This window comes from Anopheles gambiae, chromosome 2 (assembly GCF_943734735.2).
Source record: "Anopheles gambiae chromosome 2, idAnoGambNW_F1_1, whole genome shotgun sequence".
NCBI lineage: Eukaryota > Metazoa > Arthropoda > Insecta > Diptera > Culicidae > Anopheles > Anopheles gambiae.
The window spans coordinates 98,616,000-98,642,903 of NC_064601.1; the positions used below are offsets into that span (position 1 = coordinate 98,616,000).

A 26,904-nucleotide genomic window follows, 5' to 3' on the forward strand; every position below is an offset into this window, starting at 1 on the left:
GGTTGGGAGTCTAGGAAAGGTAGTTTTTGCGGAATTGAACTGGCAAGTAAACAATGTTGACTTTTGAGGGAAACGATTTGTCTATAGATGATTGATTTTTGCCTGTTTTTCGTAGATAAGAACACCACGAAACTCTTGGAAGCGACGATAAGGTAAAAATTTATAATGATGATCATGAAGTTCCATGTAAAATTTCTACTTTGAATTCCCGGAATGGCGAACACGCCATAACACGTTCAATCTAATCCCCTCAAACATTAACATAACAACTAATTGCAATCTCTGTGCGTTCCGTTTCATTTTAGGTGTATCACGTATCACGTACATCAATGCGACGGGAGTGAAAAATTACAATCCACCGAAACCAGCAAACAAAACCAAACCCCACCACCGACACGGTGTATCCCACCTGGAACCTTTTCATCCCTTTTAACGCTCGCGCGTGTGCGTTGTGCAAGGCAAACAACGAACCGCACACCCGGGCAACAATGTAAATGTCGAATAACATCACGTACCCGGTCTCACGCATTCATAGCCAATTGCGCGTGATTGATGCCAGCATAGGGACACGGTACGGTAGGGAACGGGAACGATGAAACCGGGGAGTGCCACACCGCCGAACCTATTAAAAGAAACAAATTACGTACGGGAGACTACTACCCCCGTCCAGAAAACATCACACTTGGATCCCATTGTGTGTGAGTGCGTATTGCAAGCGTTGCTAGATAGAGAGGGATAGAGCTCAGTAGCTTAGAACTATAGAACAAACAGAACCACTTCTAGTACATTGACGCGAAAGGTAATTTGTAATCGGGCCCCCACTCTACAGTATTTTACGGTTTGATACTGATTAGTGCGCGAGACCTGGCCTCTGGAAGGAAACTGGCCAGTGGAAAGAGCCTAGAAGTGGTAGTAGTTGGTCGCGGTGTGCCGTCCCAGAGCGGAGAGGTGGCGTCGCGTTAAGCGGGGCCAGTCTCATCATGAAAGCATCGGATTCCACGGTGAAGCTATGGAGTGCCACCTCGTCACCGTCGTCCAGTACCGAACGCCTCTACCCGGCCCGGACGCCCGAGCCGTCCGTCGTGCCGGGCGGTGGGGACGACAGAAGAACGCTGTACGGTGCACCGGCAGCAGCAGCAGCACCGTACGCACAGCGACAGAACGGCGATCGGCAGCTTCCTCCACCAGCGTCCAGTGTGGCGGGCACGGACACGGCCGGCACCCGACCGGCACACTCAGCGAGCGAACACATCACACTAAATCTAGCCGGCTATTCAGCTGATCATCGCAGCATGAAGAGTGCAAGCAGTGGAGGAGATAGCAGTGGACGACCACGAACCGGTAGGTCGTCGGATCAGCAGCAGCAACAGTACCAGCACCAGGGTGCTTCTGCCGCAACGGAAGCTACGTACGGAGTCAGTGTCGCGCCATCGAGCACGGCGTACGGTCACAGTAGTGTAAATAGCAATCACAGCCTGCCCGGTACGGCGGGCTCGAATAGCCGCAGCCGACACGGTTACGGCGGCAGTAGCTACAGTAACGGCAGCATCGCCGGCTTCAACATTAACGGTAGTGGTGGTGAGCGAAGTGCCTATCTGCCTTGGTTTTCCCTGTGCTACCACGGCAAGATGCGGATGTTCGTGTTCCTGCTCGGCGTATGTCTCGTCTCTGTGGTCGCGTACGCGCACTACGTGGATAATTCACCGATCACTAGGTACAGTATCGGACATTAAGATAGGACCCTTTTTTTCAATGCACCGTGCACTTGTTTTGCCACGTTACTTGTGTTTGTGTGTGTGTATGTGTGTATGTGTGTGTGTGTGTATGTGTGTGAGTGTGTGAGTGTGTGTGTGTGTGTGTATGTGTGTGTGTGTGCATGTGTGTGTGTGTGTGTAGTAGAAGAAGGAGAGTGTGCTTTTTAATGTGTATTAGCAAGTGCGCGGGTTTGTGTCTGAAAAACATAGCTTGCCATGATGTCATATTGCGTTGAAATTATTCTTATTATGTGTGTTATCATGTGAAACATTGTGCGTTTACACTTGGATAAAAACTAAAGTTTGCATCGACAGCAGCGCTTGTTTCTCAGACGAAAACGCAGGTGTGCTGTTTCATGAATGTGAATGCGACACTGGTGCGAAATGGACACGCGCACAATAGCAATGAACTCGGCATTCCCTCACAGGTGTTTCTCCAGTGCGCGCCATTGAAAGGCCTTCGTGCATCTCTGCGTTGCACGTTGTGTGCGAATGGTAAACTTTGTGCGTGCATTGAGCTGGCGCGCAGTTGTTCTTTTCAATGGGCGTTTTGTTTCATGAGCGCGGCAGTATTCTGTTCTCGATTTTGAAGGGAAGACGCTTTCTCGCGTACTCGTTGATAGTTTTTATCCATGCGATGTTTTCGCTGCTCGACAACGATGTAATTCATCGCGTATAGAAGTAGAACGCAGGCAGAGCACGGGATCAGCCGTGTCCAAGTTTTTAACCAGCGCGTTCTTGACGGTCCAAGCAAGCAATGTTAGTAACAATGGGTCGAGGTAAACGTTGTACCGATTATCAGCGCCATATGTAAAAGCGAATGGCTGCTGCTGGCATTAAGCGCAAAAGGATCGAGTTCGTAATGGAACGATCGCGCACTTTTGTGGCAAACGCGCTTCGGACAACCGAAACGTGCTTAGACAACTGAAACGCGCTTGGACAACCGAAACGCGCAAGTCAACCGGACGTCCTCAGAAGACCACGGCGAAAGAAGACCGTAACATTGTTAATATATCGAAAACACACTGATCGCGAGGGCGGTGGTCCTGCTTATCACACCAAAAACCTTACCCAAAACACAAAAAAACTACTTACAAATCTATCCGACACGACCTACTTGTGAAACAAACACACACATCAATACACATTCAAACATACATACACACACACACACACACACACATGCACACACACATGCACACACACACACACATACACACACATACACAAACACAAACACATACAAACCACACATAAACATGGCCCAACGGGTGCATGGTGCGTTAAAAAACCAATGCCCTATCTTTCTGTCCGATACTGTAAGTGTGGAGGCAGGATGATGTGGGGCTGGGGGTTTTGCAAGGGTTGCACATTTCCGTGCGCTGTACTGTACGGATCTTGCGAATGTAATTTTCAATGATGAAATTGCTTTAGTTGTTGTTTGTTTACTTGTTAGTTGGTGCGTTACTCGGGTTACGCTAGTTAGATGACTAGCGCGGTTGGTTTATGTATGCTAGTGTTTCATGAGTTGGTGTAATTTTGCTACATTCTTGCGTAATTTGAAATCTTGTTTTTTTATGTTAATTGCAAAATGTTCACTGGTTTAGTAATATTAGATGCAATAAATGAATAGAACACAAAATAAATTCAGAAATTTGTACTGACATGTTTGCAGCCAACCTCTTCGATACCTTTTTGCACTATTGGATGTTTTATACTAACAACACCGTTTGCACTGAATTGCTCTAGCACAAAAAGCAAAAGCTTTTCACACATGGTCCTTTTTATTGGCTCAACAGTGTTGGAACTTCGGGGGCGCTCCCGTGGTACAGTTGTCAGCTCGCTCGACTTAAAGACATGCCCGTCGTGGGTTCAAGCCTCATAGCCGTCGCTTAAGTAGCAAGGACTTGACTAATATTCAGCAGCGTGGTACTAAATAAGTCTCCTATATAAGGAGGGGATAATGATTCTCGGAGGGTTTTGAATAGAATAAGATGATGAGGAACAAAAAGAAATTTGTTGGAAGTTTAGGCTACCACATAGATAGATGAGTGTGTACTGAATGAGCATTTTTAGGGGTAAAGTTTTGTATATCCTCCACACAACTGTATGGAGTCAATTTCACAAAAAGAGTTTAAATGAATATTTTCAGATAAGGGCAACCAGATAAGGGCTTATATTTTTTTTAGTACTGATCATTGGAAACCCAAAACAGAGAGTCACTTTTCTGTTGCGGGAGTAGACGATTAAAAACCAAACAGTGAATCATTTAGAATTTGAATCCTAAAAGAGAAGAGCTTTGTTTGGTGCGGCATTTGCTAAAGGATTGGTTTAGTACATTATGTAAAAACAGAACATTCAACTCTTTGAATTATTTAATGATGAGTTAATGATTTAATTTATCTGTTATTTGAGCACATTGAAGTTTATGATTACATAATCAGTTTGTGAGAAGTCATTCAGTTTTTTTCCTTCATTAGATTCTAATCTAATTTCTTTAGATTTATTAAAGACTCACTTACTTACAAACATTGTTATAATATTTTCATATCAAAACTTATGAATTGTTTTGATTTTGGTCAATCCCAAGTCTGGCTAGATTGGGGTACTAATGCTAGTTATTTTTCATGCATAGCTATTGCTAAAGCTACACACTAACGTATGATGATTATGAGCTCAATAATATTTCGGATGAAGGTTCACCCACCCTTCAATTTTGAAATCGATAGGATAAGCAAAACACATTTCATCGGTTCAAGTGTCATGTCAGTACATCATTAAGCTCGGATGATATCGTGCGTGCTAAAACCTGCTGTCCTGTTATGATTTTGCACAATTTTACTGCTTTGTTTCGTTTTGTTTTCCGTTCAAAATGCTCCCAGTTTTTTTGAGTCTTTTAAAATTGTTTTTGCCTAAGCCCAGCCTGTGTCCCAACCCAACACACATATGTGGGGATACAAGTATATGCATGTGTTGCTGCTGCTGCTGCTGCTGGTCCGTGCCAAAACACCTGTGATCGTAAATTGGCGTCGTTTGCGCTGGGGCCTGCATCACATTTCACCCGTAAACGGCAATTTTCCGGAATCCCATCCGGGCGTTTATCCGGTGGCTGTCACCGAGGTTTTTACGATCCTCTATATAGGACCTGTCCGAATTCGGCTCCGGCTCCGCAATTTAGCACACTTTTGTCAAGCGCCTAACCGTGTTGACAGCAATTGAGAGGGGAGGAGTGGGGAGTGTGTGGGGACGGAAAAGGTTGTCCACTGTGTGCTCCCTTGTTTGGCTTGCTTGACATTCGGCGTGGCAAGGGGTCAGAGCAGAAGACACATATACTGACGCCCTCCTCCATGAAAAAGGATTCGTTCGAGCTGAACCGACGTCACATACACACAGAGAAGAAACTGACCCGGGAGTACGGCATCAGGCAACCTTCCTAACCCTATCACCCGTTTGCAATGACGATGCGAAGGATCTGACGTGTGTCCTGTCATGCTGGTAATGTCTGAAAAAAGAGGAGCGGGCAGCAACACCGCCGACAAGTTGCAACATGTCGGATGACCTAGAATTATCCCTTAGTTTCCGTTCCGTTACGGCCAAACGTTAAGGTGTGACTGGTTCGGTCAGGCCAGGTGCTACCAGGGCAAAACAGGGGTTCAAATCTTACAGCACACTACCAGCAGACAGCAGATCCCCTCGTTTCCTTCTTATCCAGTAGTACGGGCAAATCGATGAACTGTAAATTATTCCACTCAGGCATTTAATTGTGTGCTCCATCCGAGACGCCTTTAGTGCATTGGGAGGAGGAGTGGTAAGAAGCAATGGGTAGGAGGTCAATGGATAAGAATTTAATTTACGCCTGTCTTAGCCAGGAATGTTCTTATTAAGTGCCGTAGACGTCGTTTCGAAGATGGTTACGGTTTGCGAAATGGCTAACACCGTTAGCAGAATTGGGACGGTGTGTGTATGCATATGCAGGCAGGCCATAGCCTTATCTGTGCGAGTGTATGTGTGTGTGCATGTGTATCTTGCAGAAGGTTTTGGCCCATGGCCCAATTTAAATCTATAGATCCATTCAGGAAGCTTTACACAATATGCTTCCTTCACCATGCTCCGGAGCATGATGATGCATTCATGTGCAGGCGAAATTAGTCGTATTAAATTCGCCCATCGTCGTTGTCGTTGTCTGGGCATATTGGCTCTTCACCCAGTGTGGTAATACTGCTGTAGCTCGCACACAAAGACGGAGATTTAATAAAACTTAACAGTGAACGAGTTGTTCAAATAGCATTTCCAAACAATGGAGTTGCAACGAGAGCCCGATTAAAGTAACTTTATTCTGATCCGTGTGTGCAACCGTCGTCCGCAAAGGGATAGAATCGACTCTTCCCCTGCTTCATATGAAGCTAATGAAGCTGGGACAATTTGATCCGAGATTCGTGCGAAAGTGAGTCGCTCATCAGTCGTTGGATGAAGTTTGCTTCATTTTCCACTTGCGAGTTTTTTTTTTCTTTTACGTGATGGCGACATGATTCCTACACGATTAGTACCATTGGAACCGTTATCTGATGACTACGGGGATAGTTTTGCACATGGAGGAACACTGGTTGTTGCAACTTTCGAGAAAACGATTATCCCAACCAACCCTCCCCGGCTGCTCTTGTGCGAGCGTGTTTGCTTTTGCTCAACCAACCTCCTCCCCAGTTGTCACTTTGTCCACCCGCGTTCGGAACGCGCTTGGCATAGCGGCACTATCTGTTCGTTTAACTTCGTGTTTGACACGCCAGAGACAATCATAATCCTTGCTATTTACCATCGTCTCACACCCGTATCTCCCAGCGCGCGCGGTACGTGCGCGGCCGGGGAAGGCTCGGGTCGGGTTAAAATTGAAACCAAACTTACTTAATCTCTTTTGCCCGGCTGTGCATATTTGGCTCCGTTCCCGAGCAGTGCAACTTCATTTTCTCCAGCCGTGCGACGGTTGGAAACATGGCGTCATTTTGGTTAGGTTCGAAGGAATGAGCCGCGTTCGGTTGTGCCTTTTCCAATTCTAGACCCTTTGGAAGTAGGATTTTCCGCTTTTTTTTAGATGTTCACCATTTATTTCTTCACGAAGCTGCATGGAACGCCGGATGGAAAGATGGGCAGGGCCGGCGGAAGTGTGATAAAATCTAATTAAATTTAAACTTTATCTTAATTTCAATTTCAATTTTCGGCTGTACCGGGCGACAGATTTTACCACCAACCCCGTAAGATACACGCCGTGGTCTGGGGGATCCGCCGTTCGCTGTGCAGAAGAAGATACAATAAAGTTTGCACCAAACAACGCGCGCTGGTGGCTGTGCTTGGTTCCGAGATTTGGCTGTACTGTGTTGGTGGGGAATGGAACAAGCATTTACTCTGTCTGTAGCTGTCGTGTACCCTTCCGAGTTTCTGTTTACTGTAATTTTTGCACAGCTGTTGGTTGTGACAACAAGCTTCTCTCTGGTTTCGCTTTGCAAAGTGTGTCCCCTTCAGTTCAGAGCTGCAGCGCTGGCACAGGGGTCCTTTCTGGTGGTTTTAGGTAGAGGGGTTGTGGGTTAGGTTGTATGCGCACACTGCAGCATACCACAAAAGCAGCAAAATTAAAGCATTCCAAAGCGACCAAACCCGAAGGTTTCGATTTATTACTCACATTCCTGGCGGTTGAATTCGGTTGTCTTGAAGGTTTAATGTCATTTCGGTATTCGTAGCCGGAAGAGAGCTTTATTGTTGAAGTTGAAGTAAAATAAGAAGATGTGCAAAAGTTGAAGTCTTATTTCACGTGAATTTTAAGAGCATCGTTTCAGATGTCCTAGATATGCGCTAGACGTCAGATAAACATAACCAACTTTTTGTAGTTCCTCTAATCATGGTTCTTGCTGCTATTCCCATACCTCCAAAGTAGGTGAAGGCACAAAACTGTCTTCACAACCCCAAGAAAGATCAAAACAAAAAGACGAGCATCTTGTACGAGTAACTTCAAACTTCACAAACAAATAGAGACCAACTAAAGAGAGGCACCGACCGTCATGTTTCTTTTCAAACGTTTCAAAAAGCCTCGAATCAAAAGCTCAACCAGCACCTACACCGAACCGTAAACTATCCCCGGCATTAAATCTTACCAAAAACTCGCACAGGGGGGGCGTGCGCTCTGTTAAAGGCGGAAAGTTTTAATGAATTAAATACTTCCCGCTCAGCAAACAACCAGTCGCCCAGTGCTCTCTGCCCTGTAGAAAGGAATTAGTAGTAAAAACGTGGAAAAAAGCCAGTACGGCGGATGTTGTCGCCTGGTGAACTTTTCAACTTCCGCCCGGTACCTCCAAATCTGTAGCGGAAATCCAGCTCGAAAGATGCTCGTACCCCGGAGTGTTGTGCCCTCGTGGTGGGGTTTGAAAGGTTCCACCTCCTACTCGCTGTGCTGATGTGCTCATTCCTTTGTCACTGCTTGTGCGCGCATACTGCCCACCACTGCCTCGCACCAGATCTTGGCGCGATGTTCTAGGGCAGACCGGGTAAATTATCTCCCAGAACGCGTCCGATAAGCGGCAGCACAAATCTGCGCCAAACGGCACCGTCTATCTCACTGCTATGATGACGCTCGATCGGAGGTGGTGTTGGAGTGCTGTGTCGTTGTGTGTGTCTGCACCCATTGAAAAGCGTCCACTCGAAGTACTCACGGGCGGGTGAAGCTTATCTTGTTCCAACTTACCCGAGGTACGGGCTTAGCCCACAGGGTCGTTATCCGCGAGATGCGGGAGAGATGCCCTTAAACGGGGAAGACGTTGTGCGGGATGGGCAGGTACGTTGCTCCCTGCCCCCAGTGTAAACAGTTCTGCTACGGGTTCAGAACTCGCTCGTCATTAAACCCTTGGAGAACAGTTGGTGACGGTGAACGATGCCACCCAGCAGATGCTCCAAGATGAGACTCCAGTGGAAGTTTTTATTTATTTCTCGCTCCAAGTGAATGGTAAATAGAGATTGATTTCTAATGAACTTGCCGCTTTGAACGGTGATTCGTGGAATGTGCAACTGTTTTGCGTCCTTCGGAGTACGTGCGAAGGGTCAGTTAACGCTATTGCTACTGTCACCGGTGTGGATTTTAATCCGTCTTGACGACGTAGCGAGAGCAGCGAAGCTGATAAGGTTTCCAGAAAGCTCACACACAAACATAGTGTCCCGATATGCGCTGCAGTTCTTCACCCTGCCAGCCAGTCGCGCTTTGCATTACTTTGAAGTCGGTTCTTCGTTCGGTTCGTCGGAACGCTCGCCCTGCTCGTGCCTGTTTGAGAGATGGTTGCCCGGTTTTTGCCGCTACTGCTCCAAGCGGGCGTGCTGCTGCTCGCCCTCACCGGGTGCATTTGCCGGGCGCAGTCGAAGAACTTCAAGTGCTCGATTATAAATGAAGCCGGATTTTGCTTCATCGAGAATGTGCACCTGGACGTTTCCACCAACGGCATCGGGGGTGATTCGATACAGTTTCCACGCCACCCGACGCTGCTCATCAAATCCGGCGCCATACCGTACTTCGGCAAGGACATTTTCGCCCTGCTGGGTAACACGAAGCAGCTGCACGTGTACAACCAGACCAGCATTCGCAATCTGTTCATACCGGTGACCAATCTGACGGAGATAAACGTTCAGCGGAACGGGTTGCTAGAGTTTGATGTCGAGCCGGTCGAAAATCGGGAGCTGAAGATGCTCTCGATCGTGCACAATGGGTTGGTGACGGTGCCGCGAAACATCCGCTTCCTAGTCGGGCTAGAAAAGCTGTACCTCTACAACAACTCGCTCGAGTACTTTGACCTGGAGCCGCTGGCAAACGCGAGCCACTCGCTGAAAATTCTCTCCATCTACGACAACCACATCAAGACGCTCGATTCGCGGTCGGCACTGTACTTTCCCAAGCTGCAGACGCTCTCGCTGAGCAAGAACAAGCTGGCGTTTGTGCCGTACTTTGAGGAATCGTTCCCCGCCGTGACGGTGGTGTCGCTGCGCAAAAACCCCTGGAACTGTGGCTGGCTGCACACGACCATGCAGTACATTGAGGCGCGCAAGATACAGGTCGTGCGGAAGGATGCGGCCTGTCGCGATCGGTGGATCAGTGAGATCTGCTGCACGTACACGGTGCTGGACTTTATGTTCGATCGTGCGGCGGCTCAGATACGGCGCGAGCAGCAGCTGCTGCGGAATGTGACGCACGAGAATCGGCGGCTGGTGGAGACGGTGCATCAGCTGGCGGATGACTTGCATCGGCTGCAGTCGCAGCTCGACCAGCAGCAACAGCCCGCGAGCGAGAAGAGTATCTCCGATGCGAGGACTGGTGATAGTGTGTAGCTGCATGGCTGTGTTGTGTGTTGAGTGTATTACGAATGCAATAAAGTGGTGCCTCTTGATATCAAGAAATTCGTTATTTAAATGGGAGGAGGATTTCACGAGTTCCTAGAGTACAGTGACAGCTTTAGTTAGATAGTCTGGCTGTGGACCATAGCCTGAAAATATTCTTGGTTGAAATGTTCTGTAATATTACGCTTTTCGAATCCGAGAGTTCTTCTTCAACTTCTTCCTCTTAAGGTAGTTTTATTGATGTCGCCTGATGAGTTGCATGTTCAGTTTTATTATAAATAGTAAATCTACCTTCTTGTCCGTCGTTAGATGATGTCTGAATTATTGAGCATATGCTTCACTCCAAGGATTGTTAATGGCGTGTCGGTAAAGCCTATAATTTTTCAACTGATTTGATTCATCTAAACTATGAAAAGCAATTGCAAATAATTATGTTACAAAATCCAACCTATCGCAACACCAAAGTGCAACTTCAATGAGCGAATAATCAAATGAACCGGAACATCCCATAGCCTGAGCAAACAATGAAATATTTAATTACATTTTAATTAAACAATTCCGTCCCAAGTGCACCCGGGCGCTATTACGATCTACGTGCTGCTGCAGGCATTAGTTTGAAAAACTAATTCCATTTTTGTGACGAAAAACGCAACGCAAACAACCAGCCAGCCAACGTAAACGTTGCGCAAAACCCACCCAGTGTTGGTCACATGGGCCCGGTCAAGAGGGCAGCCGTGTAAAATAATCAAATATTTAAATTCAAACAGCAGCAAACTTTTTAGCAGCACAGCCGCAAGGCAATAATAAAGCTCTATCGGTGCTATTTTACCACCCAAAAACAAAATCCCAAACTCCCCACGCACAACAACACGTAAGCCAACAGCGGGTCTCGGTACAAAAGGATTAGAGAGCAGCGTGGGTGTAAATGACATGGGAAAGAAAGCAACGCAAGGGAAAGGGGGAAGCGAGTGACGAATTTCTATTTACGCTTGATGTATTTATGAAAACCACATCGTTCGAGTGCGGGCTACCGGGCTAATTTCCGCTTCGCTAAATGCAGCATAAACCGAACAATCCCGGTCGGTCTACCGCGAGATGTGTGTGCTGTTTTTTTTTTTTGTTTCGTTATACATATTCCTCCCGTGAGTAAAATCCCCGTAAAATGGCGGTGGCAATGGTAAGGGGGTTCCGGTTCCGCCTTCATCATCAAAATCATCCCTCAGCATGCATCACACAGCATGTACGACGTGGGTTGGGGGACATGATGATGATGCCCGCGAGGCAACAAAAGGTGTGTATGTGTGGGAGAAGCGTACTTTGCCCCAGCATCCGCACCCCGAGTATCGCGTACTGGACGTTAATGGCCGTGCGGCATAAATTCATTATTCAATCACTTTACCGACTCTTCTCCCCAACTCTCGATAGCAAGAGCTGCGAGTGGTGATTGATTGATGTATGGGGAGCAGGAGGTTGGAAGGAAGGGAAGCCAAACGTCCCTTTTCCCTTTAATTCCAACGCCATGGCAACGTTGCTAGCTGGGATGGGAGCGAAAGGACATTCTCTAGCAGCATAAAGCAAACTATTTATCACGCGCGCTTGCCTGTGCGGCGGCACGGGGACTACTCTGTCACATTCCTCCGATGACCCTTCACGCACAGGAGTTCGCGCGATGATGAAGGATAATTAGCTATACATTCCGACTTGTGGTGGTGCTGTGCTGTGTGCCACACGGCACTGGTTTGAATTATGGGCATTGCTCACCGATACCGAATTCGTGCTTCCGGCCCGCGTTGCTGCCACAAACGATTGGCGATGGCAGGTGCGGACAGCCACTCAGCACACAAAAACACACCGAGCCGTACCTGGGACCTGGTCAGCAAGCGGGACAAAAATTGGCATTCCAGATTTTTGATTGACCGCTTGCATTATGCATGAATATATTCGCCTATTTCAAACACACATACCTTTGCTGACCGACGACACCCCGGGCCGCGGTTCGGAGTTGTCAGCTTCGATCATTTGCCAACACCACCCGAGCGTTCCGTGAAAGAGGTGGGTCGTTGTCATTTGTCATGGAGCTTTTTTTTACCTCTTTTGATGAAAGTATATTCACCGTGAAATATGAATGCAGGAATTGGGGGCACCTTTTGTGAGGATGACAGTTAAGCAGAACTTACTCTCAACGCAAGCACACCCGCCGTATAACGAAGTAAATGGATTTGAATTAAACATAGGGATGGGCGCGAACAGTCCTTATCTGACAATCGAATGAATATGTATTGCCTATATCTGAATTTCGGTGTTGCTTTTAGCAAAGTGTCCAGTGAAGAGTGGCAATTATGCAGTTTTAGTGAAGCGAGATAACATTGTTGCATAGATGTTATTGCCTTTCATCCGGAATCAATAGAAATCATATATTTATTATAAGGCTTGCCAAGTGAAGTAGTGGGCACGGGGTGATGAAATTACTAATGCGATCATGATTAGATCTTCATCTTCTTATGACAGTATTACAAAGGACCTTAGCACAAAGAAACGCTAGGTATAGTCAAACTTATTTGTAAGACGAATAACGTCTAAAGTATTGTAATATAAAATATTCTTGTCGAACAGAAGTTCCACGAGGTGATACTTGAGTGACATGTGTTATATGTTATAATCCTTTTCTTTATTCAGGAGGAACGGTCAAAAAGGCTGTAATGCTCAAAACTAGAGTTTACAAATATAATCCTTCTTTTGTTATTTCGTATTCTTTTAAAGGAAATTTATTTATTTATTTATTTATTTAATTGTTTATTACTCGTTCAATGGATAACAACGGATCCGTGTGAATGTTCTTAAGTCTAATATTAGTTTAAAATAAGTAGTAAGATCATCTTAATAATTCGCTTCTAAGGCAGTTTTTAAAGGATTGCACTGAGGTTCCAAAATCAAACAAATGACGAACTTCGTTAAACACCCTAATCATGGAGTTGAGGGGGTCTCTAGATCCATATCCAGTTCGACTACGGTTCAGGGCAAGTAACGGACGAGAGCGAAGCTGAACAGCAGGCGCGTAAAAGTTTAACTGCTGGAGTAGGGAAGGACAGTCGATGTTATTTTGCAGTAAACCAGCCACAAATAGTTGTTGTGCGGTACGGCGTCGGATGTGGAGCGGTTGCAGTCCGAGGAGCAGAAAAGTTATATTACTCTAGACTTCCTTGTTGATGTAAAAAACCAAAATTGCTCTCCAAAATATACTAACGACTTCTTTTCTATTTTAAACTACAAAGCCGAAACTTCAGCCTGTTAGAGCAACAATTATCGGGGTTTTATTTTCCAATACCCAATTTATGTTACGTTCCGCCATATTGGATTTCGCCAAACAAAGACATTGCAAAATCGTTTCATTTTTTTGTTTCTGTTTGAAATGAATTGTAATACTTCTAATAAGTATTAAAACATAGCTTGAAACTGTGTTCAACCTTTCTTGACAAAAAAGTAAGCATTAATATTTAATAAGGACAAAAAATAGCAAATGATCTAACCTGATCGAGCGCATGTGTTGACATGGGTTTAGCAGTCATCTGTCAAACTCAAGGCAAGTATTGTGCATCCCTTCAAAGTTAGTTTCACACTAGAATCATTGTTGTGATAAGGCGTCATCGATTAATTGCGTTACACTTAAACTGTACTTTCTCGATGTCTGTATTCTTACAAGTTTGATATTTGATTTGAACGTTGATAGAAACCTTCCCGAATAAATTACGTAATCCTCATTCATATGAAAATCATACCGTTTGGCGATCCCCCTCCCTCTATGAGCGTTACGTAATTGTTAGATGCATCCTAATGGATGTAATGAGTATGAGAAAATGAACCAAATCATGCCTTCGAATTAAAACTACTCAAATTAATGCTAATATACTTCAGCAATGCATCCTTCCCATTAAATCTCCACACGAAAATGGCTGAAATATCAATATCAAATCATTAAAATGTCTACAATTTAAATTTTAACGAAACTTTGCTCCCCTAAATCGGCCCCAAACACAGCCGGTTCAGCTTACCATGATGCACTCATAAATCGATTTCCATTTAAAAATGGACGATTGCTAGTAAATTGTGTGGCAGTGCAGAATCATAATCACCACCACCAGCATCCCACTGCACGGCCAAGCGGCGGCGAAGAAACTCCAAAAGTACCAATCGTGATTGTTGAAAACAGCTCAAGATATCGCTAACGATCGACAATTCATTCGCCAATCAAGCGCACTTGATGGAACAAACGTCACTCACTGTTTGTGAGTGGACAGGAGGTAGCGTGGCAACAAAAAAAAAACTCCCTCTTGCCTAACTTGATTTGCTTCCGAGCACTTCATCGCCCGTCTCCTCTCCAAGGCACAAAGTCAGTAAACTTTTGTGCATTGTGTGTTGCAGAAAAGTGTGCAAGTAAGAAAAAATGGAAGAACAATAATAATAATAAAACCCCTAGCATTATAAAGAGAACAAGCACATTTGTTGGAAAATAAGTTCGTTTCGATGTTATTGCTGTTGCCACTACTACTACACACCTACACCGCTAGGGAAGAGGTTGGTGGACGCCCGACCAGCTTAGCTCGAGCGCATTCCTGCGGGTTTATAATGCAAGGAAATAGTCATAGTTGCTGCTGCCGGCGGGAAAGTGTACCAGCAGCAGCAGCATCATCATCACGATGCTGCTGCATGCAAATCATGGCCGGTCAGAGAAGAAGAACAAAAAACTCCAACCTCCACCCACAGGACAGGACCTCCCGACAACCATAGCTCGTCTTCGTGGTTGCGTGGCTTCAGCGCGCACGGCAGAGGAATGTCTGTGCTATTCCGCCCGGTGCTATTTCTTTATCGCTTCCGGTCAAATGAAAAACTGGATAAAGCTCTTTCACTCTCTCTCCGTTTCCCTTGCGCGCGGTGGTTTTGTTGATGGGCAGAAGAAAGACTTTTCCTCCAAAAAGGCAAAAGTGCAGCAGCAGCAGCAGCGGGCACTTCACTTCGAATAATCGCAGTCAGCCGTTCGCATCGTGGTTCTGCCGGTGGGATGTTGTAGAATAACACGAGCTCTGGGCTACAACAACAACAAAAAGGTGAACATTCTTCTGCCCGCTTATACCCACGACCCACAATCCGAAACCATAAAACTGATGTGGCTGGAAGAGGGTTGGGCCGGCGGATTGCACTGCATCTTCTGAAGCAAATAGAAAGAAGAAAAAAAAGACACAGAACGGGCAGCTGTCTTACCCTTTTCGAGTGCAAATTGAAAATCACGAACTGTGCGAGGAGGGAGCAGCACCGAAGACCACAACTCGAGCCAAACAGGCACACACACACACACACGCTCAGCGGCCAGCCAATTCCGCAACAGGAACCGGAACCAAAATTGCACTTTTGACTCGAACAACGAAATCATTCGCCTTTCGGGGCTGGAAAAGTGCAAAGAACCGTCCCGTGCAGGCAGGAGCGGGACCACATTTTCGTTCTATATATCTCTCTCTCTCTCACTGTTTGAGGATGGCTGGTGGTGCACGTTCGTCTCGAGGAAATCATCTTCCCATCAAGCTCTAGTTCATCGTGCTCTAGTTTTCGTTATTGCAATCGACTTCAAATCACACACACTCACAAAAGAATCATTTCTCATTCGGGGCGAAATCCGACCGAAAAAAGAAATCTAACATTCTCTCCATCTTCCATCAAACGCTCATGAATCTCGTGATGAGGTTTTCGGACGCCGCCCCCCACCAGTACTGCTTCTCCATGAGCCGGTCAAACCGAGGAAGTGTGGTAGGGTGTCCGCGCACCGATACCTACAATGCCGGATATCTATCTGGATGTTTCCAACTGCTGCTGCCACGTAGTGCTCCAGCACTCGGTTCGTTTGATGTTGGCCGCCAGTGGTTGAATGTTCCTTTCTATTCTTTTTTGTTCACTTCTGTGCACGGCTGTCGGAAAATCCTCGGATCATACCTGCACATGATTCAATTCCGAGGTATTGCAACGAATAGAGCGATAGAAAAACACTACAGGGGAATGCTTCCACAGACAGCGGCATTCCAGCCGGCTGGTGTGTTGGAGCGCACTGCGTTTAAATACCTGTTCCGAACAACAATTTCAAAAGCACTTCAAGGAGATATAGGACGCTCAATGCCACGCGCGCGCTAGATGCTCGCGGGTTTGCGCGCCTGCCTTCGGTCTGGTCTGGCGCTAGAGAAAAAAAAAATCTCTCTGGCCTCTGGTTCCCCAAGCGAGGTAAGAGGATTTTGCCGGAAATGTTAAGGATTTTTCCACCGTCCTTGTGCTATCGTGGCAAGTTGTTTGTTTTGCCGGGGAACTGATTGAATAAAAACCCAGGCCAGCGGCTGTTTTATTATTCGACAGCCGCGGGAATCTAGCCCCTGCGCCCGCCGCGTACCTCTAAGCTAATCCGTCACACAATTTTCTAAATATACACCTGTTTCCATCTACGTTCGAATCTCGTGCCATTTGCATCGAATCGCAAACCGCCTGCTTCGGATCGCATGCCACTACGATCGAATGCGTGCAACCATGGTTGAATCGCGTGCCAGTACGGTCGAATCGCGTTCCACTATGGTTGAATCATATGCCACTACGATCGAATCGTGTGCCGCTACGATTGGATTTCTGAAAGCAAGAGCATAGTAAACTGTTTGTTTACTTTTGAAAGCTGTTTCTTTCTTCGCCGACGGCATTTAGTTTGTAAAAAAATAATAAAAGGAAATTCTCTGATTATAGGTAAATCACGAATATTGGTTCAAACCATGGTCCTTTGTTAATGGTAAAATCCATGTTTTCAACTAATATTCGGTGTTCGTTGTTGATGGTAAAATCTATGGTTTAAACCAGGGGTCTCCAAACTACGGCCCTCAAGTGCTTAAAATGCGGCCCCGATGACTTTGCCAGATTTAGAATAAATATTAGGTTATTTTGACTTTTTCAAAAGAAATTGTATTTTTTTACATTTCTCAGACAAAAATCAAGCTTTAGTAACACGAATCTGTTCAAGTATCGTTAGTATTTTGTTATAAAAATGAGATTTAAACGTTCACTCATCAATTATAGGTAACATCAAATGGCCCTCAACATGGTGATTTTTGAAGCAATGCGGCCCGCGGGCTGAAAAGTTTGGAGGCCCCTGGTTTAAACCAATATTCGTGATTTATCTGTAATCAGAGAATCCCTTTTTATTAGTATTTTACTAGCTTAATACCGTCGGCGAAGAAGGAAACAGCTTTCAAACGTAAACAAACAGTTTACTATGCTCTTGCTTTCAGAAATCCAATGGTAGCGGCACACGATTCGATCGTAGTGGGATATGATTCGACCATAGTGGAACGCGATTCAACCGTACTGGCACGCGATTCAACCATGGGTGCACGCATTCGATCGTAGTGGCATGCGATTCGAAGCAGGCGGTTTGCGATTCGATGCAAACGGCACGAGATTCGAACGTAGATGGAAACAGGTGTAATAGACTCTTTCAGCGAGATATAGAATTGTTCGGAAGTAGGCGTTGACATGTTCAGCGATTCTGTAGAGCTGTCATTTGTTTTGTTTACACACTGTGCAGCAGAGTTCAATTTTTCGTTCTTAAAAGTCCTAAAAGTAGCTAATAATCATTCCCCAAGCTGTTTAATACCTGAATTAGTTATAAAAAACATATTTTTTTATGAAAACCGTTTGTTTACCTTCTGATGAGAATGATCCAAGCTGCAGTCCAAGGCAGTGGCGGATTTAACGGTGCGCGGACTGCGCGGCCGCGGGGGGCCCCGTAAATGTAGGGGCCTCCTGTATGGTAATTCCAGCATGTAGAACAGTGTGTACAGTAGTCTCAGCGAGAGCTTCTGTGCTAGATAGGGGGCCCATGGATGGAGGGACTCATAAACTATAGGGGCCCAGTACAGGGATTCTGACCCCCCCCCCCCCCCCCCCGTCAGCAAACCATTAAAGTGTGTTTCATTCAAAACCCAATGCAACAAATTGCACCCCCCCCCCCCGCTCGACACCAACCGTGGGGCCTCCACTCCTTTTAACGCTTAGGGCCCCCAACACCCTAAATCCGCCACTCCTTGGACCAGTACGAAAGTGACAGCTCTACAGTATAACCGAACATGTCTATGCCTACTTACGAACAATTCTATATCTCGCTGAAAGAGTCTATTATATGCCTGAACGAATCTACAACTCGCTGAACATGTCTATACAATCCTCGAAAACCCTGTATCTGTCAAATCCCATATAAATTTTACCAGCGCGTCTGGTATCATCGCATCTGAAGTATAGACCATATAGAGTTTAATGAATTAAGTGATTTGGGAAATGCTTTTATGACTTTTTGGTCAGTATTACGAAAAAATGTGTGATTTTCGGTAGGATAAATGAAAAATCGGTAGTTTTAGGAGGCTCATCTGTGAGTCGGTAGGCATATGGAAAATCGGTGGGAATACAGATAAATCGGTATTTCTGGTCACTCTGCTCCCTAGTCGCTATACTCTGTTTGGTTTTGTGTGAGGTTTTGTATGGAGTGTATGGCGACTGAATGTCAACGCCAAGTTGCAAACTCCATAAAAATAATTGACAGTTGAGTTTATTTGGAGTTTGAGCAGGTTAGCTCATGGAGGAATGATTTTAAAATAATGGATACTTTGTGGATGGGTTTAGGTTTATGTTATTTTTTTATTTTTACATCTTTCAAACGTAATATTTTTAAAATACCTTTCTGGATATATTTTCAATCTGTCATCACCTTCCAAAACATTCCAAACATTCACCATTAAACTGTGTGCTTGACAAAATGCCATCCTGAGCAGCGCTTTACAGAATATGTCCATCGCACGGATCCGGTTTAGATTCTTGGGGGAACGTCCATGAATTTTCGAAAGAAAGGAATTCCAAAGCTACGATTTTACACAAAAATTTCACACTCACAGCCCAAAAACGCCATAATTTTACCGTATCGAAAGCAGCTAAAACGCGACACTCCTGGTCACATGCGATACGAAATTGCTAAATGAAAAGCTCCATTGCGTCCATCGATCGTACCGAAACGGTACCGAGGAACTATTCCGAAGCATGTGAAAAGACTCCCACTGGCTATCCCATTTTTTCTAACGTAAAGGTTCTCAAGTGGAACAAATATTCAATCAGCTCCCTAGCAAGCGTCGAGGAGCGGTGGGAAGTTTAGGAGAACCGTGTGTACACATGCATACATACATCCACCGTCATACAGTGGCTTAGATCCTGCAGCCATGGCACAGCTACTTTCCGATTGAAGTCATGCAAAAAGCGCAGCACCAACGAAGGGTGTGGAATAACATAAAAATGCTGGCAAATATTCATAACTCCCTACCGCGAGAGCAAAAAGTTCTCAGTATCACACCAACTGTGAGTGGATGTGCGATATGTGCCCCTCGGGAGGTCCCTCGGAAGCAAAAAAAATAACCCGAAGAAAAAGGATTTCACTCCAAGCTTATCGAGTTGCGCTGGTCCCGCTTGGTCGATGATGAGCCACTGTGTGCAATAAATGTTTCTCATTCCAAACGTGTGTGTGTGGAGCCTGCAAGAGCTTCCTGCCTTCTTCGGTCGTTTAGCTCAAGAGCAGCGGACACGGAATGCTATAAAAATCTCAGTTTGTGTAAGTGTAAAATAGCGTGTGGAAGGTGCATTGGAAGCTTATTGGGAAAGGGAGCTAGAAACGATCACTACGGTGAGGAATTTCAAACTTAACTTGTAGAGCACGAAGAATCGATGATAGCTCCCATTTTTTCTTGCTTTTTCCATCCTTGCCGGAAGCGGAAGTGCTGGTGTATACTGCTACCATGAAGATACATAATAAATGTGCAATATGTATTTCGCTACATAACTTTTTCCCCCCCGAACGCTGCATTGTTCTTGTGGTACAGTGAAAGCATGCACTGCAACACCAGCACCACCATCATCTAACAAATGATATTTTTAATGAGCAGCATGTGCTTTCGATACAAAAAACAGTAGAGAACAAAAGTTTCGGCCCGAAAAAAGGGCCAAACAAAATTGGCTCCACCCCGTTCCGTTCAGTGTTGTTTATTATGGTTCAACATCTCTCTGCGCGCTGGTCATTATGTGTTCTTAATTACCATCAGCGTTTGTGCATTTTTTTTTTTGCGGATGCCCTCCGCAACCCATTGTGGTGGAATGTGAATTTAATTTCCATTCCCGCTGTATTGCATTTTACTCGTTTTTTTGGCATTTTTACATCATTAAGTACAGATTGTTTGGTGTGTTTTTCCTTCTGTTCTCATTTTCTTCTTAAACTGTGAACCCCTTACACATGTTCCTTTTGTGATAGTAAATTGGATTGAAGGTTTGCTTCCTTTTTTTCTTCTTTCCTCTCATTCGATGCCATTTTCTCGTTGAAGGGTCTCATTCGTTTCGCTCCCATCTCTAGTTAAGATGATGAAAATGGAATGACACAAGAAAAAATCCGATTTCCATTTGGCTCGATTGATCGTGTCAATCGATTTTCCCTGACCCTATCTCAACGACACGAGCTCCCGGAGCTCTCAAGTGGTTGATAGAATGAGATAGTAGAGCCAGGAGCGTTTTGCGAAGAAGGTTCTGCATAATTCATACGGTTCTGCTGGCAAAGGGCGAGCGGCAAAATTGCATTTCTGAGATAAAATCGATGCATGTCTGCTGACGTTCGCTCCATGGAGATGGATGGAATAAATGTAAAAAGGACGAAAATGCCTTCGCATAGGGCTTCTACACCACGCTCCGCATCGCTGCACTGCCAGCCCACTTCGCCCACTGCCCTTTGCACACACCATTTATCGACCAAAACGCGGTCGACAGCGGGCGAGGGGGGTGTAAAATTGGATAGAGCAAAAAACGAAAATCAGACCCAACGAGTGCAATTATCTTTAGAACAGTTTCGCGAAAGAAACCATCGCTCGTCTCGCTTCTCGCTGCTCTATCGCCCGTCGCTTCCCATCCTCCTACCCCCCCGGGGCGAAGATAGTGTCGATGGTTGTGCTAATTGCTTATTATTGCACTGAATAAGGCATAAATTTAAATTAATTACGTTATAATGGAGAATTTCTCAGCGCTGCTCAAAGCGCTGCGGCTTCGCGCCGTGCACCGCAACCACTTAGCTGCTGCTGCTGCTGCGATGCGAGAGCGCATTTGAGGTTGCTAGCGCACCGTGCACTTTCCACGGCGGAAGCATCAAACCACACTCCACCTACCATGCACACCTAGCATGCAGAATTTGCAAGTGAAAAGAGCATCGACTTTGCCCTGCTGCTGCTTCCAAGAACCACGCAGTGCAGTGCAACGGGCAAAGGCTTTCCTTCTTCTTGCGCATCTCCTTCTAGTATACCAGATGGGGGGAAAATAGGGCTCAGTGAGCAAAGGGAGGGGGCCCAAAGAATTTGTCTGCAATTTTCTCCTGCCGCGCGCGTAAGAGGGTTGTTCCTCCTCCCCCCGTGAATGGAAGCCATTTTAGTCCGCTTTCCTCCGTTTCGATGAGGCTTTCCTTGGCAATTCCTGCAAATTGGACCAAAGTGGAGTGATGGTGGTGCATTTACTTCCCACCCCCCCGAGAGGCTGGTTGTCCATGGAGGGAGCACAGAAATACTCAACGTCTTATCAGATTTTTGATTATATTTTCCATTCGCGCCACGCCAGAGCTGGAGAGGGCTTTCCCGGCGATGGCCCTTTTTTTGCCAGCGAAAACTCGACTTGATCGCGCACAAGATATTACGCAGCATAATTATGGCGAAGGGTCGGTTTTTGCTGGTGCAGTTCTGGTGAATTGTTCACAAAAAAAAATCCCTCCCGCTGCTTTCGGGTTTTTTATCACCCCTTCTATCTATCTCCCTCGCGCGCACTAGAAGGACCGCGCACTAATCGATACTTAATGACCAGGGAAAGTTTCGCTGTAAATTACACGCCGTAATCGTCAAACGTAAATGCGCACTACACAGCAGGGTTGTGGTGGTGGTGTGTGTGTATGTGTGTAAGTACTGTTATTACACTGATGGTAATGTTTCGCTTCGTTCAGGATGTTGTTGTTTCGATAAATTTGGATGGTGTTTTGTAACGTTTTGGAAGAAAATGGCAGGAGTTTCACAAAAGGATACCGATGTGATTTATAATACTGATGTGTCTATCGATAAAATGTAATTGGCCGTTCTTTTTTACCGAAATCTGGTGCCACACACACCAGGAGTGAATGGTATGGCTTTGTGTTTGGTACGCCTTTGAGATATTGGTAGGGATTGGTACGCTGATGTTAATGAGTTTATTCCAACAAATTTGTATTGCTATTGGATTCAATGTCTTTTGTGAGTAATCGCAATATCAAACACGATTATCTCATTCGACTCACCTTACTATTGCATCTGGTCTAAGAGCACACTTTATGGAGATTCGTAATGTGTTCTTGTCCCGAGGCCGATTCCCCCTTTTTATTTCAATTACAAATAAATATATAAAATGCATTATGGTCATAAGGTGTTCATAAGAAAAAACTGATATTATAAATCGTGTTTAATCCAGCGACAGTTCATAGTTCTTCAAACAAATCAAACAATTATTTGTTCAGTGAATCAGTGGGTTGAATCAGTGGGTTTTTACACGATACAAATCAGTTTTTATATGGAGTTTGACAGTTGGTGACTGAATTGACTGAATTGGTGACTGGAGTTTGACAGTTGGTCTACACTCCATACAAAATCAAACGGAGAACTAGTCTCAGTGTTTCAGCGTAGATTATTCCAATCTAATCCAATCCAATCCGAATCCAATCCAATAGGATGGATCCCAACCGTCATTTGGGTATGGAAAATACAACTCGGATGATGCATATTGTTTTGCTTGACAGGTTGGAATATCAGCTTTCTAACTTAAATCATTAAGTTAAAAAGAGCCCAATTAGGATTAAACATGTGTCTTACTATTGTATAGTATCGTAGTACACAAATAGCTGTGAACGTAATATTTCCAACTGTGGTTTTTCTGCTAACCAAAACCGATGCAAACGAATGTTAGTTACTCGAACATGGGTTTCCGCTCCATTTCCACAATCGTGCTTTGGTCACTGCCGATGCACTAATCGAGGCAACTCCTCCTTTCTTGTTTACTATTTAATCGGATCCGGTCCGGTAACTCGTTAATTGATGGCAAATCACTTCAGCGCTCGGTTCATCGATTGATTTCACAATTACACTGTCCGTGCTGGCGTGCTGCATCGATGTGGTTTTATTCACAATTGCAAAAAGCACACCGTCGCTGTCCTTCTACCCCGCCCCGGTGTGACCCCAGTTCGATGCAAAAGAGGGTGGTATATAGGAACTCGTGCACGGAAACCAGTGCCAATTAATTATCGAACCACTAAACCCGCTAAAACCTAGTAAACCTCTGGGTGTGCTGAAATAAAATTACAGTCTAGCGATGGAAGTGGACATGACCTACACCACCCGAACTGTTACTCCTGCCCGAACCGTCACATTCAGCCCTGCCGTAGTATGCAAATGGAAAATGGAAATTGGTTCCAAACCAAAACTCCAAAAGTGTCCAGGTAAAGGGATCCAGCTTATACACACGGCACCAAATGATGGGAAGCGCAGTGTCCCCAAACGAGTGGGCTTCGTCCGCAAGAACAGCGAGCGAAGAGGGCAAACAAGCGACGATTTGTTTGTGACAAACTCTATCCTCTTGACCACAAAAGCGATTACTACAACGTTGTTTGTTCCTGTCTCAGCGCGCTGCATGGTCTCGCGCACTCGTTGCGCTGTTCCCCACATAAGCGTCGCCGCGAACACCGTTTATGTTTTCCGCCTTGCAGCGCTGGGGAGTTCTGGGAGATGATGCCCGGAGTTTAAACTAACCCGTCACTGCCCGGGAAGGTTTCTTTTGTGGCGTTGAGTTTTTGCTACTGCTGCTGCCACACAGCAGCGTGGAGAGATTCCTTCCCCGTCCGTACAGCCGTTTCAATCAATGTACAATGCAGCTGAGCCGGTGCGACAGAGTCGATTTTAATACGGTTTCTTTCTGTTTTTGCCTCCTCTCTTTACAGTCTTATGCATCGTGATGCAAGGCCACCGGCGCCACAGATCCACTGCCGGATGCTGAACGGGAAAACCGCAATCGATGGTGCGCTAACGCCGGACCACCGGTCCGAGGCCCGGTTGCGCATCGACCCGAAGGTGCTAGTCTTCGTCGAGACGACCTACACCCCGCTGGGCAAGAGCATCACCGAGCTGCTCGTGCACAACCGTATCAAGTAAGTATGCATATATGTAGGTAGTGTGTTTGTGCTAGTTGGGGTGGGGAATAGTTGACGACAGTTTTCTCCGACAGCCGTTAAATATATGGTTTTTGTCTTTGATTTGGTTCCTTAATGTGAGAAGCACTAAGAGAACTTATTCTATTTTCAATAAGCTTTAAGGTTTAACAACATTTGTCATAAAAGATTGAGGTCGTTGTTATAGTTTTCTAAAGAATAAAATTTATCCAAATCGTTTGGCTAATCATGCAATGAGTAGCTAATAAATTTGCAGTCATTTAATACGAGTGTCCTCGACATGGCCCTGTTGTGCAGCTGCACTTGCTCTTGTTACGCACTTCTCAGACATCGCTTTGGTCTCTGGAAAATATCCCGAACGTGCACTTACGCTGGCCCCAAGTAAGTAAGTCCCGTCGGGGGCAGCCCATATTACGACACCGTTATCCGTAGCATGACCATTGTACAAAATGCTTCTCGAGGGCATGTTTACGCAGGGAAGTTGATTGCGTTTTCGGTTCTACCCAAACCGCTCGCTGGTTCGCGCCACTGCAACATTCCATTTCGGTGGGCTGGATGTTTATCTTGCGGAAGGTTTTGCAGGGGGCTATGCCGGTATGTTAGTTACCTTTGGGCTATTCACAGCGTTGACCAAATTCAAACAACTCCGGCTCTAACTCTGGCCAGGTTCTCTTCCCTTTTACACCTTACAACGTCGAGGAAAAGGTACGACCTTTCAGCAGTGTTCGGTATGTGTACATCTCTGCTTGGGATGTGTTTACCAGACGATGTGTATGTGTGTATGTGCTGTCTAAGCATCACCAGCTAACCAGAATGCTGACCACCGAGCAATGCAGTTCCGTTTTCCGGCCATTGCTAGCGTACAACCTAACAATGCCCGTAATTTACTTCCGGGTTTGGGCTTCCGAGGTTCGCTTTTGTCGCTTCCCTTCCGTTTTGCGTTAGTTCTAATCCCAAGCCGCAGACACTCGCCAGACATAACATCCTTGTCGCAGGCTGCAGTGTCCAGATGGAGAACGCTTGGACCAACGGAGAGGGAGCAAGGACCTCATACATGCAAAATCTCGGCACCGGATTAAATAACCATATTTTCACTTCCTTCTCGGAAACTCTTTTTATAGACGGATTTTAACCTTTTATGCAAGGAACGCAAATACGAACTCCCGCTTCAAGGGCAGTCCGTAGGGAAACGGAGGGAGCTACGGTACGACCAAAGCTCTCTGGCAAACTATTTGTGTTTGTTCGGTAGCTAGCAATTGAAAAGCTCGGGCATTTCTCAGGCCGGTATTGATTTCTGCAATGCCCTAGGCCTGGTAATTGGGATCGGTATTCCCTATCTATAGATGTTTTGGATGACTTGTTTTGATTCTTTACATTGGGTGAACTTTTCATTCGCTCGATTAGACAACAAGTTGCCGGAGTTTGTCGCATTTTCGGCAAAGATGTTTCTATTAGCACGAACGAAGCGTTTGCACAGCTTATCTACAGTATGGCTGGCTGATGATCGTCCCAAATTCCCCATCATATCCTCTACACAGAAAACTAACTCCAGTCCAACTCAGGTAATGCTCATAAACAACGTGCTTTGAAACATAGTTCATCTGTCCAGTAACCGATACACTCACTCGCCTCGTTTGCATACTGCCGGTGAATTTACAAGCAAAACTGTTTGCACAAAAGTTTCTGTGCTGCTGTGAGTTGGCCCAGCAATTCAGAAAGGGAAAACATGCTATATCTCGTTCTATGATTCGCAACGCTGGTACCAGGTGGGGCATGCTCTCTGTATGTTTTGTGCTTGTTTATTTGCCCGTAAGCTAGCAATGCAATGTGGATAATCTGCGGTCAAAAGGTTGGCAACGTTTTGTAAATCGTGATAGATTATCAAACTAATATTTAATTGGTCATCTTTCGTAGCTTTAGGGTCATGTTGGGGAAGTTCCTGTTCATTTAGAGGCTGCCTTTTTGCTTACACGCTACGATGGGGGGTGTAGGTCTTCCGGTTGGAATTAGTTGCCAATTTGAATAGGCAATGAAACATGATTTGAATGTTTACACTGTCGACATATGAACATTCGTTTCCATTGCTAAATCTTGTTCTTTTTCTGCCAAAGTCATTTGACCAGCTTTTATTTTGGTGCCATATGCTGTCGATTAATGGTTAGTTATGTATTCATGACGTCATTGCAAGTTTGCTCTTAGGCTTCTTCTGTCCTTGTGAATACTTAAGGAAGCCTTCTAAAATTCTACAAAAAGGACAGGTAAGGACAAATAAGGACTCGAGTAAGTAGTAAACCCCAAAGGTTTGATGTGGTTACCTTAAGTTTGAACATTGCCTGCAGTAGTGATATGCTTTCTGAAGCGCACCCACGGCTCCGATCTGATTACGGTTATTGTTAGTCGTCCGGAGTTGGAGTCGGCCATAGTCTGAGTCGTCCAAAGTAGCAGTCGTCGGAGTCGACCGGTGTCGACCGG

At 45.5% G+C, this 26,904-nt stretch overlaps 2 protein-coding genes across 9 annotated transcripts in view; both read left to right on the plus strand.

The window, feature by feature from the left end:
- Window positions 1–26,904, plus strand: part of LOC1276942 (bifunctional heparan sulfate N-deacetylase/N-sulfotransferase) — a 178,792-nt gene that overhangs the window by 125,676 nt on the left and 26,212 nt on the right. For all 8 annotated transcript variants that reach the window (XM_061651312.1, XM_061651314.1, XM_061651315.1 and 5 more), the window contains 2 exons: window positions 306–1,714; window positions 24,205–24,411. In XM_061651312.1, coding sequence (XP_061507296.1) covers window positions 981–1,714; window positions 24,205–24,411 — 941 coding nt within the window. In that variant the 5' untranslated portion in view covers window positions 306–980. The remainder of the gene's footprint in view (window positions 1–305; window positions 1,715–24,204; window positions 24,412–26,904) is intronic.
- On the plus strand, window positions 5,008–10,175 carry LOC1276943 (uncharacterized). The gene has a single exon (XM_061651319.1). The coding sequence runs from the start codon at window positions 9,063–9,065 to the stop codon at window positions 10,104–10,106; it is 1,044 nt and encodes a 347-aa protein (XP_061507303.1). The 5' UTR covers window positions 5,008–9,062; the 3' UTR covers window positions 10,107–10,175.

Bases quoted from the DNA above. Each gene is read 5' to 3' on its own strand.
- LOC1276943 (XM_061651319.1), top strand. From the start codon at position 9,063: ATGGTTGCCCGGTTTTTGCCGCTACTGCTCCAAGCGGGCGTGCTGCTG.